The sequence below is a fragment of the Dipodomys spectabilis genome, unplaced genomic scaffold, assembly GCF_019054845.1.
Source record: "Dipodomys spectabilis isolate Male_0828 unplaced genomic scaffold, ASM1905484v1 ptg000042l, whole genome shotgun sequence".
In the NCBI taxonomy this organism is placed as follows: domain Eukaryota; kingdom Metazoa; phylum Chordata; class Mammalia; order Rodentia; family Heteromyidae; genus Dipodomys; species Dipodomys spectabilis.
The window spans coordinates 33260-50743 of NW_024870719.1; the positions used below are offsets into that span (position 1 = coordinate 33260).

At 37.7% G+C, this 17484-nt stretch overlaps 1 protein-coding gene across 1 annotated transcript in view; it reads left to right on the forward strand.

Moving 5' to 3' along the window:
- The first annotated feature begins 3869 nt into the window (after window positions 1-3869).
- The window catches only part of Akap6 (A-kinase anchoring protein 6), a 278588-nt gene continuing 264973 nt past the window's right edge, over window positions 3870-17484 (forward strand). Inside the window, exons 1-3 of the mRNA XM_042677816.1 lie at window positions 3870-3899; window positions 5337-5588; window positions 13760-15526. Of these exons, the coding sequence (XP_042533750.1) occupies window positions 3870-3899; window positions 5337-5588; window positions 13760-15526 (2049 nt within the window). The remainder of the gene's footprint in view (window positions 3900-5336; window positions 5589-13759; window positions 15527-17484) is intronic.

Sequence of the window (17484 nt, forward strand, 5' to 3'; positions counted from 1 at the left end):
ATATTTACTTGCAAATATTTTCTCTAATCTTTGCTTATCTTTTCCTTTTCTTAAAAATGTCATTTCAGCTGGCATGGTTTTAATCCTAGCTACCCAAGAGGCTATATCTAAGAATCACCAGTCCTACCAGAAAAGTCTGACTCTTCCTCCAGTTAACTAGATAAAAGCAGGACTTGAAGGTGTGGCTCAAGTGGTAAAGCACCAGCCACAAGCAAGGGAACCAAGAACAGAAAGCCTCAGTACCCACCAAAATAAAGTCTTTCAGAGAAGAAAAGTTTCAAATTTTGATGAAGTTTAATTTTTTTCTTTTGTGGATTCTAAGTTTGGTTCCACATCTCATATATCACCACTAAACCTCAGGTCTATAGCTTGAGGTCATATTTCTGCTCCCTGAAATGCTCTTCTCTGTCTTGACCTCCTGATTTTCTTCTTCAAGATAAGTATTTTACTTCCTTTGAAAAGCATCCTTGTTTCTTTCCTCCACTCTCCTACAGGTATCTTTTCCTCACCTTTTTACTCATAATGAATATCTATCTTTCTGACAGTAGCTTCTGGTTACCTGCCTCCACCAGGCATGAAACTCCATAGGAACAGTCATTTCTCACTATACATACCAGCCCATTGATTATCGCACAGTAGACTTTAATGTATTCAGTGAGGTCATTATGTTTAATAATATTACTCTTCTGTCCTCAATCATTAAGGGTTGATCTAGGGGCAATATGAGTATCTACAAAATTATTATTTAAAGGACATTAAAGACTACCTCAATTTAAAACAAAGTTGTTACTCTTTCTGTGTATATGTGTGCTTATCCTGGGGCTTGAACTCAGGACACTCTCCATGAGGTTTTGTGCTTAAGGCTAGTACTCTATCACTTAAACCACAGCTTCACTTCTGGCTATTAACTGGATAAGAGTCTCATAGACTTTCCTGCCAGGATTGGCTCTGAACCATGATCCTTAGACTTCTGCCTTTTGAATTGCTAGGATTACAGGTATGAGCCACTGGTGCCTAGCTTTTTAAAATATTATATTTTTGCTATCTTTAAGGAGTTGTACAAAGAATTTACCATTCAAATTATCTAATACATTAAAATACAATGCATCTTGACTGATATTACAAGGTTGTTGTTATTCTTAGGGATATCTGTTGATTTAGTTATCTTAATGAGCTTGTTACAGAATATGTTACTCAGGGGGGATGAGGGGGCGGTGAGGGGGTGGGGGGATGGAGGAGGGAGATGGGAAGGCATGAGAAGAGGAAACAAAGGAGGAGGCTGCAATGCTTGATAAGAAATGTACTCATTACCTTGCCCATGTAATTGTAACCCCTCTGTACGGTATTTTCACAATAAAAAAAAAAGAAAAAAAAAAAAAGAATGACTCGTGAACCCATTATAGAACCCTCTGGTGTTCATTCTTGAAAGAGATCTATGAGCTGTTACTTATATTGTCTTAGCATCTTAGTCCCTCTACTGACCTTATTCTCTCTATAGACTGAGTTTTCTACCTAATGGTACCCTCTTCTCTATCAAAACAGGGAAAACTTTGAAATCAAAATAAACACTAATTAGACTGATTGATTACATTTTGCTATGAGCTATAGTCACTATACAATTTACTCAGTCTGCCATGCTAAATATTACTTAAACTTTAAATGTTACTTAAACTTTGTAGTTGTGGAATGATATGCTATCTTCTGTTAATACTCTCAGTAAGGAGATGAGAAATACTGTATAGGTGTATAGGTCAGCGTATAGGTCTGTAAAATGAATATATACATACATGTATATGTGCATACATATATAGGCAGACAAATAAAGGGATTGTATTTATATTAATAAAAACGATTATTTTCTGAAATTATGATTTTGTTTCCTCTGAGTAGCACTACAGTGTTAGCAGATCTGTTATCCCTTAAGCTGCTTAACCATGTGAGCTGAATCTACTTTCCACTTACCATCTGTTCTAGTCACATGTACAATTGGGTCTGAACACCAGTCATTCCTTACATACATCAGTTAGGTTGATTCAGCATTCCCAATCCCATGCTTTTACTTCACATTGTTAATAAAGTACGTTCAGATTTCTTGGCTCTTTTTAATTGCAAACAATTCTTGCTGGGAGACAGCCATTCAGTAAATTGATTTTAAAGTCTCCTTTGCCCAGTTATTTGCATTAAATAAACATAATATCCATAATCTTCACTTCTTTCTTATAAATATCCAATACTTCAAACTAGTTAGTCTATAGGTATTTGTTTAATGTTTTATATAGCAAAGAAAAAAATAGAGATTCTAATATTAGAAAGTATATTGTTTAGAATTAATCATCTTCCTATAAACAAAATTCTCATCAAATGTTCAAAGCAAAGCCCATGTTTGGGAAGGAGGAACAGAGACAGAGACAGAGACAGAGAACCAGAAAGCCAGAGAGCTTTTGTCAAAACAACTGGTGGCACAGTACAAACCATAAAAATAAATACATTAATAGACCACAGAAAGTTGCACCAAGCTATGCATTATTCAGTTTCAGAATTCAGGAGAGATTGTGTATGTAAAATACTCAACAGAGGGATATAAGCATTTATGAGGAAGCTATTTTCTTCAGGATTCATCAGCTTCTGTGAGTGCTGGGTTATATATGGAAGTCTAAGTTAACTGTCACCAATAATACTTTAGAAACCCATATGGATTGTTTCCCCTTATGGATAATTACCTTTCTATCTTGACCCATGGCCTGGCTCTGACATATTCCTACATCCATTATGAAGGAGCTAAATCATTTGTGAAGAATGGATGGCATGTGTTTTGGCATGAGTTTAAGTGGTGCTAAGGCTATATATAACCTTTTATATTGGGGGATGGGAGTAAGATAGGTGAGAAATACCTCTTTATCTATTTTGAGCAGGTGGTAAAGATTATACAAGCTGTTACTGAATTTGTAGGCTCATTTGCCTTTCAGTACCATTTGCATATAAACAAACATGCCTGGAAACAAGTGGGAAATTTTACTCAGCGGCCAAAGAATGAAAAAGAGATCTCATACTATAATGGCATCTTCTCCTTGAGCAAGTCTGGGATTAGGATTTTCACTAAGGCTGGGTTTTAAGGAGATTGGTATTCATGTTGTCACCAGAACTTCTCACTGAAAAAGAAGGAAATTTCTAGGAATCAGATTACCACTTCTTTTATTCCTTATCCCTAATTTGGATCTACTGTGGTGCTGTGGTTATGTTTTTTAAAAATCATTTTTAAAATATTTTTTATTGTAAAGATACCTACAGAGAGGTTACAGTTATGTGAGTATAAAGTACATTTCCTATTGAGCATTGTTACGCCCTCCTTTGTTTTCCCCCTACTATCTCTTCCCTCCCCACCTCCCCAACTCCTCCCTCTCCTGCCGCCCCCCCCACCAAGTTGTAAAGTTCATTTTCAACATAGTGTCATAGATCTCATTGTTACAATGGGTCAATCTGTATCCATGTTTCAGCATTTTGTTATCATTTATAATGATAGAAGGTCCAAGATTGTCTGGAGTATCAATATAGTGCCTCAACCAGATTGAGTTAGTCAGGCATTCCTCCCCCCCCCCCCCCAAGCAGGTAATAACTGAATAGTCTGATCTTGCAAGAAAACTGTGATTTACAGTCTTTAAAGATGTCCGCAAGCAACATCTTTAAACAGTATTGACAACACAACAGAATATCAGTAATTTTATGGTTCAGTCTGGTACCAAGCCTTTTGCTCTCCATGGTATGTATAGTATTCTGCATCCATAGGTTCAAAGTTAGCCTCAAGAGACAAAGGTTGACAAGTCTGAGTAATAAAATCAAGGGTATGAGGAATTGAGAACACTGCCAAAACAATGTCTGAAGTGATCCCTAAAGGTTCTAAGGTAGGTGGGTGTGGTATAGGAGAAAAAAAGGGGTAGAGGGGACCAGTGGTCTGAGTGAGGCAGAAGAGCACTCTAGTGGAAGACAGGACTGAAAAAAATCATGAAAAGAGAGGTGGATGGCATAGAAGACCTTTTGATAATGTTACATTGGTAGACTAATGACAGAGTAGAGCCACGGCAGAAAATGTCCCAGTAGAAATAGCGTAAAGGTCCTAAGAGTTGTCAAGTAAAAGAAATCCAAGACTGTGGTGGTGTGAGTTCATCAGTATGAATATGGCAATTACTTAAGGTAATGCTAGGCTTGGTAGATAGGGAGAGAAAAAAAGATGAACCAGATGCCTTTGTCAATGGAATATGGAAGAATAATGTAAAGAGTTGCCGAAATGCACGAAATCAAAAGGTTATATTTCTAGCATAGGAAGGTTATTTTGACAATAACCAGAACTCAGATGCTTATTTTAGCCAACTGAAAGTCATAGCTAAAAGCTACATGTAAAAAAGTCACTGATGTACAACTAGAAATGAGTAACCAAGGACTTTTAGCTGACATCAACATCATTTTTATCCGTAATAGTATCTTAAGTTGTTCAAGTAAATACTACTACTGCCTTCATTTCATATTTCTGGCTATTGACTGCATGTGGAAATTTAGGAATAAGTTTAGGAATAATTTTGAGAATAAGTCAAATATCAGTTATGCTGCCTAATTGTACGTATGAAAATGAATGAAACTTTAATTTACTATTGTTTTTCCTTAAAATGTCTGGTTCTGAAAACTGCATTTTGTCTTTCTGGCTTTGCATCTTAAAAAAGCAATTGTGTTTGAAATATGAGATTGGAAATTCAGATTTCCATTGTGAGTTTCAAAACTAAATTGTCCTGTGGGTAACATTTGCCCCTCACACTGAAGACTTGATTGAGAAGTTCTGGGAACTGTATGAAGCACACATTCTACCTCATCCTTTTCATGCTAGATATCAGAATCATGCTTCTATCCAGATATATTATGTGCTCTGTTTAACTCATCACCAGCAAGTAGAATAGCCGAGAGCCCCAAATTGAGAAAAAGAAAGGAGAGAGAACTAGAGAGAGAGAAAACAGAGAGATAGAATGGAGAGAGAGTGAGAGAGAGAGAGAGAGAGAGAGAGAGAGCACAGAGAACAAAGACTGGGCTGGTAAAGTGACCTCTCACCTTGGCTGAGCATTTAATTTGGATGCCTGAAAGAACAGTACGATTTCTTGTGATTTAGTAAAAGATCAGTTTCCCTGGATGGATGTATGTTCCAGTGCATAAGATTATAGTCTGCAACTATGTGTCTGATCAACATAAAGCAAAGTACCCAACATGCGTTAAGTGAAACAGTAACTGTTTATACCTTTCCCCTATCCCAGGACACACTAAAGTAGTCCCTGTATGTTTTGCTCTCTTTACTGCAGGATATTTGTGAGGACATTTCTGATCACGTTGAACAAATCCATGCCCTCCTTGAGACCGAGTTCTCCCTGAAGCTGCTGTCCTACTCTGTCAATGTGATCGTGGACATTCACGCAGTGCAGCTCCTCTGGCACCAGCTTCGGGTCTCTGTGCTAGTTCTGCGAGAGCGCATTCTGCAAGGGCTGCAGGACGCCAATGGCAACTACACCAGGCAGACGGACATTCTGCAAGCTTTCTCTGAAGAGACAGAGGAGGTGAGTCTTTTCTTTGAGGGCAACGAATGCATTGGCAGGCATTCCCATTTGAGAATGTTTCCAGTTGACAATGTTTTCATTGAAGTAGAGTTCTTTGTAGGTAGATAAAGCTATTCTAGAGGGGATCTCCAACCCTATGGTACGCCTAAGAAGCTAGGACACTTGTAATGTGCATGCGGCTTTAGACCAGAAGAATTCACACTAAGTAATTTCCATAGATACCATCATGAATGTTGGTGTTGACCTCATTTCCTGATCCACTTTAAGTTTTTAATATGCTTTTACTGAACACTTACTATATCCAGGCTCTAGGTGCTAGTAATCTAGTTGAGATTACAACATGTTCTTTACCTTAGAAGAGCTTTGAATCTAGCAGGAAATGGAGAGAAGTTAACAAACATGAAGGTCATCGTGTGATAAATGTATGTGATACAGTTTGAGGACAGAGAAAAATACAATTCATGTAGGCTTTTCTAGAAGAAAATGTCTAAGCTGACCTATAAAGGAGAGGCAGGATTATAGATGGATAGAAAAGAAAATGTTCTAGATACAGGGAATGGCATGGTCAAAGACTCAAAAGGCAAAAGGCAGATAGGACTTAAGCAAAAGACTCAAGAGAACAGGAAGCAGGATGTAGGGTTATAGGTAAGGAGAGGGCAGATGATAAAGATAAAGAATTGGACCTAATTTCAAGCATGAAAGAAATGTTCAGAAAGTCATTATGGATATAGTGCATCAGGTAGATATTGGAATATTATATAATCAATTATTTTATTTTCCTTGTCTGTGTCAAGAATACTTTGAATAGTTTGTTGCTATTATTCTTACAGAATAACAACACCCTCTACCATTCTCAAATAAAATCAACATACATTTACAGAAGAAGCATTGTGATGGCTAAACAAGGAATAGGTATATAGATATAGATGTCAATAACGTATATGGATATGGGATGTGTTTTCTGTGTGAGTGTGTGTGTATGTGTGTGTGTGTGTGTGTGTGTGTGTGTGAGAGAGAGAGAGAGAGAGAGAGAGAGAGAGAGAGAGAGTATATACTTTCAGTTAATTTTTTTGAATTTTTGCATTTTTTACCAGTCCTGGAGGCCTGGTTTCTGTCCATGAGCCTCTGTGTGTCCAAGGCTAGTACTCTACCACTTGAGCCAGAGCACAACTTCTGGCTTTTTCTGAGTAATTTATTGGAGATTAGAGTCTCACTAGCTTTCCTGCCTGGGCTGGCATTTGAATCGCAATCCTCAGATCTCAGCTCCCTGCGCTGAGCTAGGATTATAGGCATGAGTCATCAGTACCTAGCACTTTCATAGCTTTTGAAACCCAGTTTTGTTCTTTACTGTTAGGTTTGTGAAAACATATATTCATGAGTTCATAATGCACTCACATCAATCCAATATCTAAGATAAAAAGGTCTTATAATTAGTGCTGCATAATTCACACATTTAAAATTTATTAGTGTTTCCGGGACTTCAACATTGATACTGCAAGACAAATCTCTAGCTATTTTAGTAAATGATTTATTTTTCTTGATGGCTGTTTATTCAAAACGAAGGTGCTTTGGCTGTGACAAACTCCCTGTAGGGCTAGAAGTCTATCAGAATGAAAATCAACATTCTTCTCCTCTAACTTCATCACTGTGTGTTTTCAGTTAGCTCCCCTCGCTGCTGCAGCACTGGGGAGGTGATATGAATGAAAGGAGGAACTATGAGATGAAAGTGCTATGCTTTTTCTTCCAATGGGAGCGATCTCTAGAAGCCTCTCAGCTGGGAGAGAGTGTTTATGGGATGGGTTATGGTTATGGGATATTACAGAGAATCTCCAGCTAGCAAATTTTCCTCTAAACTGCCTCTGAGGATCTATGTTAATGAAATCAGAGATGAAAAAAAATCTGTTTGAATTCCAAGAGCTGTTTCTTTAGATTGGTCTGCTTTCTAGAAGGGGCGTTACAAATTATTGAATAGAATCAATTCATTTTACATATCTATTTGCTCAAAAAGTATCAATTGATTATCAGTTCTTTGTTGTAGGAGCTAGATATACAGAGTAAAGTTATCGCTATCATTATTGTTTTGTGAGATATACTTAATCATGTGCTTATATTATATGTAAGACTCATGAATTAGTAGTTGAAGATGGGGTGGAAAGCCACTGGGGCTAACTGGTAAAAGTCATCTGTGTCGTGAGTTTAAATTAAATAGCATCTATTATGTTTCTCATAATGTGAGTTGACATTTATTTGTGGATTTTTGAAGCACTTTTATGAATTTTCCTACTTGAGATTAATCTTTAATACTATTGTAAAGATGCAAGAATATATGTGGGAATGACAGAGGAGTGGTTCTAATATGACTCCAAGAGAATTAAAAACTCCTTACTTTTGTTTCTGTAAGCATAGTAGAAGTGTGAAAGCCAGGAAGAGAATTAGAAAAACATTTCTCTGTCTTATCAGAATAAATTTAGCTTAAAATATTTGTATAATGAAGAGAGAAATAACAAAAAAAACACTGATAAAATAGAATAGTAGATTTCCCTTTCAGAGAAGGGGGATTCAATTTTTTCTTTCCTAATTCAGTTGAATTGCAGTTACATTGAAGAGTAGATAGAGAACCTGAGAATATATCAAGTTTGAAACTCTCTCTTTTTGAAAAATTAAAATATATGGGTTTTTTTCTTTATTTAAGTATGGAACAGAAGCCAGGCACCAGTGGCTCATAACTGTAATCCTAGCTACTAATGTGGCTGAAATCTGAGAATCACGATTCAAAACCAACCCCGAGCAGGAAAGTCCATGAGACTCATCTCCACTAAACCACCAGAAAACCAGAAGTGGCGCTGTGGCTCAAGTGGTAGAGCGCTAGCCTTGAACTGAAGAGCTGAGGGGCAGCACCCAGGCCCAAAGTTCAAGCCCCATGATGGACAAAAAATAAAAAATAAAAAAATGGAACAGCCTGTATCTAGTTAACATATTTTCTAATATCCTACTAATACAGAAGCAAGCTAGCCAAATAAATAAGTAAATAAACATTTCAATACAAAGTTCAAATTTATGTAAAGAATATTTTGCATTAGAATTTTCTGTTTTACACACAATGTTTTATTTTGTAAAGAAAATAAGGTTTGTTAAAAATAGTTCCATATGATTAAAAAAAAAAAAGTAAATTTCAGAGAGGTTAAATAATTGCTGAAACACATAAATCTAGGAATAATTAAGTAAAACCAATGACAAGGAATGATAGATAATTCCTTCCTCCCTTCTTTTCTTTCTACTTTCTCTACATTTCTATTGATTTCCTACCATGTACAACACTAGATATTCAAAAGATATAATACGTTAGCAATAACCTTCATATTTTGATCTTCACACAGTTTGGGGAAATAGGCAGGTGTATTAGGTACTTTTTTGTCACTGTGACAAAATATCTGTCAGAAGCAATCTAATAAGAATGGATATATTTTGGCTCACAATTTCAGGCCATAGTCCTTTATTCTTTGCTTTGTTGTTTCTAGGCCCACACTTTAAGGCAGAACATCACAGTGGTAGAACAACAGGCTATCTACTCCATGGTAAACAGGAAAGAGAGAAGGAAGCGGGGGAAGGACTGAGAGGGAGAGATAGAGGAAGAGTCCAGGAGAAAGATTTCCCTAAGGACACACTGTCAGTGACTAACTTGGTTTGTCTAGGACTCACCTACCAAAGTTAGCACAGCCTCACATTTACACATAAGTTTGCTGGAAACATTTCATATTCAAACACAATAGCAGGACAGGTGAATTATCCTCATTTTATAGGTGCTGTCATTGCATCCAGATTAGAGGACTGAAGTGGAGAGAGGTAATGTCACATGAGTAGCAATAAATCTTAATAATTAACATTAACACAATAGCAAATGTTGATGGGAAATTATTATGTACCAGATGATGTAGTTAGCTAGCAATTTGCTTAAATGATATTTCCTTCTGTGGAGATACACTGATCCTTCACATGACTCATAACATAGCGCTTTGTGTGTTTTCTCACTAGTACATATTACAGGGCAATATATAGCAAGACAAAGTATATATTCTTGATTTTGAACTGCATAAGGATTAACTCCAGGTAGTATTCATCTCTGTATTTCTCACAAAACTTTATTGTTTTTCTGTTTAGCTTCCTGATACATTGAATTAAATTAAATATTTCAGTTAATCACTGCTCTCAGTGTACAATAAAGAGATACTACTACTTTAGGTTAGAGAAGTTGGAATTAATCATAGAGATTAATTATGTGTTTCATAATTTCAGCCTGTAGATTCTTAAGAATTCTTAAGAATCATTAATTTGGTAAATAATGTTGAAAGATTTTTGTGTAATTTTTCTCCTTGTTGATCAGAAGTGAAACTTTGTTTTACATTTTTCTATCATACTTACTCTTCTCAGTCCACTGCTGTTTTCTGGAATGCATTCAGAATCATAGAATCCCAACATAGTAGAGATAGAATAAGACTGAACAAGGTCTCTGGCAGTGTGGGAAATTTTTCTAAGAGGTCAATGAATTTATGTGTTAAGAATTAAAATGTAACAAATGGGGAGAGAGGAACATACAAAATTTTTTAGTGTAGATGACTCATCTAGCACTGGACAGTAGTATTTCCTTAGATCATTTTAATAGAAAAATGTAAATTATAAGTGTTGTTTCATTTTTATTTGTGGCAAAGTTTTTTAAAAAAGATCTAAGAAGGCTTTTGAAACTAAACTTCTGTTAAGTATAGAGACAAAATTAGGCAAAAATTTCTTGCTTCAAACTGGATAAAAAACGAGGGTACCTCCTTGATGTCTGAGGCAAGAATAAAAGTAGCAATAAAGTGAGTTCATTACCATGAAATAAATTCCATAAAATGGAACTTTCATCTGTAGATCTGTTTCATAGTGTATTAAATGGTGATGTATTTTGAATAGAGACATTGCTAGACAGCTCTGACACAGCTATCTACAGTAACAAATGTGATACTCCTGGGATAAAGAAAGAAATAAAACCAATGTGCATTTATCTCCTAATTCTATATCAACCCAAGATTTTATTAATTATGTACATTAAGAAGGTATCTGGGAACATGGTCTAGAAGGAATCAATGGAACTAAAAGCATTAGTATTACTAAGTAATATTTTGAGTAATAATGAGGCTTTTCATTCACTACAAGATACCCTAGAAGATTTTTCTCAAAATTGCTTCAGTATGATGTTGGAGGTTTACTTTAGTGGTCTACTGCTTGCCAACCATGCACCAGGCCCTGTTTTCAATCCCAATACTATAAAATGAGGACAAAACAAAAATAAAACACGCAAATCAAAAAACTGAAAATGACCTCTGACCGCATATGAGTGCTGAGGGTAATAACGATTAAAAATACAAAATGTATTGAAAATTAGCTAGTTGGTAATTTAAATAAACCTTATGGAATTGCCATCATTTATAGTATTATTTATGCGTTATGAACAAAGTTAAACAATTAAAAATAGAAGCTGCTGTTATGTTGGGAATCTCATTCTTAGTCTCTTAAAAATAGCACAAACTGACTTTTGTTTGACTCACTCATTCCTTGGTGTTTTTCTTCTGACTATTTAAAGACCTAGTCCAGGTATGATTGTGTGTGTGTGTGCACGCACGCACACGCATGCACACATGCATGTGTACAAGCATGTTGTGGATCAAACTCGGTCCCTTACACGTGCTTGGCTGGCATTCTATTGAGCTACATATCCAGCGTAAGACTATGTTGCTTATGCTTTCTGAGGTTCTTGTTTGTTTGTTTTTATGGTTTGCTTAATTTGGGGGAGATACTTTTTTCCATTAAAACTAAATATAAATAAAAATATTCTTGTGTGACAATTACTCAGCTCTCTTACTATTTAAGATAGATTGTCTCAGATCAGAAAGAGAGAGGGATCCATTTGGATCAGTGAGGGCTTTTAAGTGTGGCATAGTATCTTCTTTTCAAACTAGTGACTGGTTAAAGATCCCTGAGGTTTTCTAAAAAGCACTTTATTCTGCTCTTTGAGATGGTATTATCTAACATATATCTTCAACATATTCATCTACAGTTATTTATTGAGTTCCTATTATGTAAGATAGTGTCCCAGGGATTATGATGCCAAACTAAATATACTCCTCAGCCATTTCCTGTTTGCTCAAAGGTAGATAGCTAACATTACAAATTGAAGGAAAGTATATGTCAGCTCAAAGTAGTATGTAGTTGTTGGAACTTGGAGTTTGGGAGAGAGAGCCTTAGTCCAAGGTCTAACTTGGCTCTTGATCATAAGGATACTAATTTTCCTTTTTGGCTCAGTTTCCTCATTGGTAAAATAGGACAATAATACAGATCTCAGAGGAAAGTTGTAAGGATTAAATTAAAAAGTAATAATAAGTTGGGTGCTAGTAGTTCATGCCTGTCATCCTGGTTACTCAGGATGATGAGATCTGAAGATCATGATATGAAGCCAGCCCAGGCAGAAAAGTCTGTGAGACACTCATCAACAATAAACTACTCAGAAAAAGCCAGAAGTGGTGCTGTGGCTCAAGTGGTAGAGTGCTAGCCTTGAACACTAAGAAGCTTAGGGTCAGAGCCTAGGATCTGAGTTTAAGCCCCAGGACTAGCAAAAGAAATTTTAAGTAATAATAATCAATCATTCTAATTTGTGAATGAGGAAACAAAGACTTAGAAAAAGTAAAGAAGGCTTTTTATTATTACTATAAGGATTATCTGGATGTTCTGGAGAGATGCGAAATAAAAGCAGGAACAATATCTGAAGGGGAGTGAGCATTCCAGAAACAAAATGAATAGTGAACAATAAAACCCATGGAAGATCTTGGGAGAGTTGGGTGTCAGTGACTCACACCTGTAATCCTAGCTACTTGGGAGGCTGAGATATGGGATCACTATTCAAAACCCGTCTGAGCAGGAAAGTCTGTGAGACTCTTATATCCAACTAACCAGCAAAAAGCCAGACATGAAGGTGTGGCTCCAGTGGTAGAGAGCCACCCTTTAGTGAAAAACTAAGCAAGGGCTGAGGCTATGAGTTTAAACCCCAATACTGGTACCAAAAGAGAAAAAGAAAAAGGAAAAAAAATCTTAGAGGAGCCAAACCTTAAATAATATGTTGAAAGAAACAGAGTATGTGGGTCTGGCTTCCCTTGGATCATTCTAAGCCCTTCTCCAGAAGAAGAGGGCTAGGATTATAACTACTTCTCACTTTTCAGCTTTTTCTATTCATTCCTTAAGGTCCTAGATCAGACCAGCCTGTCCTCCACTTTTGTAAGCACAGTAGAATTCCATAAACCAAATCGCCTTGCTTTTATTAGCAATGAGACAAAAATCTTAACCACAAAATTAAAGAACAGAAAGTTAAAATGCATACCTGCCATGCTATTTTAGTATGGAGGAGTTTTAAACAAGCCTTGTTCGAGCTATAAATAATAAGGGAAATGGACAGTTGGTCACTAACTATATCAGTGGGCTCAGACTGAGGGAAGAAACACATGCTGAGGAAGGAGATGGGATGAAGATAATTCTCCCACTCACAGGTGGGAGATTATCCCCAGGATAATCTGTGTGTTCCTTTGAAAGGTAGGCCAAAGGAAAACTGATCTTAAACTGCTCATTACGTATTTGCAAAGTCAACAGTTCACTTTCCTGAGATTTGTGAATATATATTTAATCTAATTGGGTTGACACAATTATTTTACTGTGAAATATTTTTGAAACTTCTACTGTGTACTAACCACCTCATTAAGTGCTAGAGTGATCGCCAAAACACACACAAAAGATTTCATTTTTACAGTGCTTTGTGCTCATAGATTTTTATTATTTCAGAATTTTATTTTATTATTTAAGAATATATAGAATATGGTATATTTTCAAATAGAAAATTGAGAGAGGAATGTATATTTTGGACTATCCTTGGACATTTCTACTAAGGCTCTCTGACAGATTAAAGAAAAACCTTTAAATGCCACATATTCAACTATGTGGCAGTTAATTAATACACGTTTCTGCATATCAAACCAGAAGCCACTGTGACCGATGTCCTTCTGATAGAGGCCTATGTTGACATTTCATCTGAACCAGCAGTTTGTTGTAACTGATATTGCCTTTACTGAAACCAATACTATTGTCTGTTTCAGGGCCGACTTGATTCTCTAACAGAAGTGGATGACTCGGGACAGTTAACCATCAAATGTTCTCAAAATTACTTGTCTCTGGATTGTGGTATTACTGCATTTGAACTATCTGACTACAGTCCAAGTGAGGATTTGCTGGGTGGCCTGAGCGACATGACTTCTAGCCAGGTCAAAACCAAACCCTTTGACTCTTGGAAATATAGTGAGATGGAAAAAGAGTTCCCTGAGCTTATCCGGAGCGTTGGGTTGCTCACAGTAGCTGCTGACTCCATCCCTTCAAACTGCAGTGAAGCAGTCAGTGAGGAGCCATCTCAAGTGTCTCCTTCAGCAAAGGAAAAGGGTGCATGTGGGGAAAACGTAGCTTTTGCAGACAAAGAGCAATCAGACTTACCACCAGGGCCGTCATCTTCAGGGGACATTCTGGCAAATGCTGTTCATCACTCTTCTGACAATGCAAAGCAAGAAGCTAGTTCCTCCCTGCATCTTGGTGCACAGAATCAACCGCCTCTTCCGGGTGAAAATACAACCCCTAAGCGATCCATCAGAGATTGCTTTAATTATAACGAGGATTCTCCCACACAGCCCACATTGCCAAAAAGAGGGCTTTTCCTTAAAGAAGAAACTTTTAAGAACATTCTGAAAGGCAATGGTGGCAAGAAGTGCATGGTTGATCTGAAGCCTGAGATGAGCAGGAGCACTCCCTCACTGGTGGACCCTCCTGACAGATCTAAGCTCTGTCTGGTGTTACAGTCTTCTTACCCCAACAGTCCATCTGCTGCCAGCCAGTCCTATGAGTGTTTGCACAAGGTGGGTATTGGGAATATTGAAAATATAGTTAGAAGTCACATTAAAGAAATATCTTCTAGCTTGGGAAGGCTTAATGACTGCCATAAAGAGAAACCTCGACTGAAAAAGCTACACAAGACCTCGCAAGAAGTGCCCGCAGGCCAACCAACTGATCTAGGAGCTGGTTCAGGCAAACAGGATGAAAACATGAGATGCTCAGTGATGCTGAATGGAAAGGCTTCCAGTGCTCCTAAGGTCACAGAAGGGCCAGAAATGGATTCTGCTTCCACATCCTCAGCTGAGCTGTGCAGTCAGAGACATTGGGATGCCAAAGTGCCAGTGCAGTCAGAAGCATCCAGTTCACCACCTTTCACTCAGAGTAGTGAATCCTCTGTTGGCTCAGACGATACCATGTCGCCAGTACCTCTTTCCAAACATGAAAGCAAAAATGGCTGTTCCACCTCCTCTCCAAGTCATGTTGCCAAGAATGGTCAGGTTGTGGAGGCCTGGTATGGTTCTGATGAATACCTAGCGCTGCCATCCCACCTTAAACAGTCAGAAGTCTTAGCTTTGAAGTTGGAAAATCTAACAAAGCTTCTGCCTCAAAAACCTAGAGGGGAAATCATTCAGAATATTGATGACTGGGAACTCTCGGAAATGAATTCAGACTCTGAGATCTATCCAACATACCACATCAAGAAAAAACATACACGGCTAGGCAGAATGTCCCCAAGCTCGTCTAGTGACATAGCTTCTTCTCTGGGAGAAAGCATTGAATCTGGGCCCCTCAGTGACATTCTTTCTGATGAAGAGTTGTTTATGCCTCTCTCTGGCATGAAAAAATACATCGACGAGAAAGCAGAAAAAGCTTCATCCTCTGAGAAAAATGAAAGTCATTCTGTTGCAAAATCTGCTCTAATCCAGAAACTAATGCAAGATATTCAACACCAAGACAACTATGAAGCCATATGGAAAAAAATTGAGGTAAGACAGTCTTGACCCAAATGACTTTTTAGAAGTAATTCTGAAGAGGAGAGCAACGTCTCCCTTCTTCATTTGATCAAATATGTTGTTATCATTTATATCCCTGATGAACTCTCCAAAGAAAGAAAGGAAAAAAGCACAATGATCACTGTATTGTGTGACATTGTGTGCATCATTAGGATCTACTCTTTTCAGTGCATTAGTTGCCTGGTACACAGTTCTGTCGCTGTTGCTAAAACTTAGGTTCTTGAAGAATGGTGGACTTCTGTAATGCAAAATAAAACAGGAGAGTGGCTATGCATACAAAAGTGCCTGAGGATTATGTAAGTGGAATATTCTAGGTATCATCGGTGCTTCTTTATTTATTTGCTTTCAACCTTGCAGTAGCCTCTATATGGGTAATGCCTTCTTGTTGAAATAGCACAGACATTTCTGTTTTTAGTGGAATTCTTCATTTTTCTTTAGTCTTTCTCCTTTCTGAGACCTCTAGTTTATTACCATGCTATTACCTATAGGCTCTGAGAGATGCAATTCACACACTGGGTAAATACTTACTTTTGGAAATAAATGCTTTCATGTGATGGAATCTTTGAGGATAGACTTCACAAAATTCTAAGTCTGAACTCCATAATAAAATTTATGAATCTATCTTTTAACAGTCATCTGAAGAGAAAACAAGACTCATTCTGGTTATTGTAGTAATGGTCTTCTCTACATAACTTTATTGGAGATAGAGCCAATTAATTTGATCGTCATCATTACTTTTTCAATGTTTAGTTCTTTTTAATGTTTATAAGTGACTATAAATGGTTATGCCCATGATCATCTGCATAGCACTTTACATGTATAAATTTTCCACCTGCTTTCTGAGTTTTCAAAGTGTTGGGTCTTCGTCCGTCCCACGAAAGACGGACGGGGTCCGAGGAAAGGTAAGTGCGGCGCTCGCCCGTTCCCTAGCCTCCCTCAGCCCAGGAGACAATCAGACACAGCGGGGAGCCAAATCCAGCAGGTAGAAAAACTCGTTTATTAACAGAGAGCAGCCCCTTTTAAGGACAACAAGGGTGGGTGGTATGGTAAGGGAGGAAGAGAACCAATCACTGTCAAGGTCACACCCTATCATTCACCTGAGCCCTCACGGGCTGGTTAGGCACTGATCAGAAGATCAATTGGGGTCTGCCCACTCAACCCCTCCCAGAGCCATCTTGCCTGGCCATGTGCTCTCCAGTAAATTAGGCTCTGCCCACTCAACCCCCTCCCAGCGCCATCTTTGCTGCCCATGTGCTCCACATCAAAGTGTAGGGCAGAAGGCAGGTCATACCTCCTTTACATGAATGGAAATAGAGATTCATTGAGCTTAAGTTGTTTTCCCAAGCTAAAATTATTGGATAGGTAGACAGACTGATACTTTTGCTTGGGAAGTTGGGATTCAAACCTATGTCTTCTGACTCTTAGTTCACTTTTCTTGTAATGTGTCACATGGCCTCCCTAGAAGAGATTAGCTCTTTCCCTGGGAAACTATGACAGAGGGGAGAACACAGTGTTTAAGAGCCACCCAAATTTGGTTAAAAAGAAAAGAAAAGAAAATTTATACAACCTTATGCTGGTTTGGAGCTACTCCTCAGTTTTTTACATCATTGTTGGACACTGTTGTGGGACTAGCACTGATCTAGGAACTAAAATATAGTACATGTGAACAGAATCAACAGATGGCAGATAGTCCAAGTTGATAAAGAGGAAAAAATTAGCATAAATATATGATAATAATAACATTAATCTGGGTGCTTGTAGCTCACGCCTGTATATCCTAGCTACTCGGGAGGCTGAGATCTGAGGATTGTGGTTCCAAGCTAGCCAGGCAACAAAGTCCCTGAGACTGTCTAATTAACCATGAAAAAGCTGGAAGTGGAGCTGTGGCTCAACTAGAACTAGAGTAAGCTATAGGCCTGGCATGCATGCAC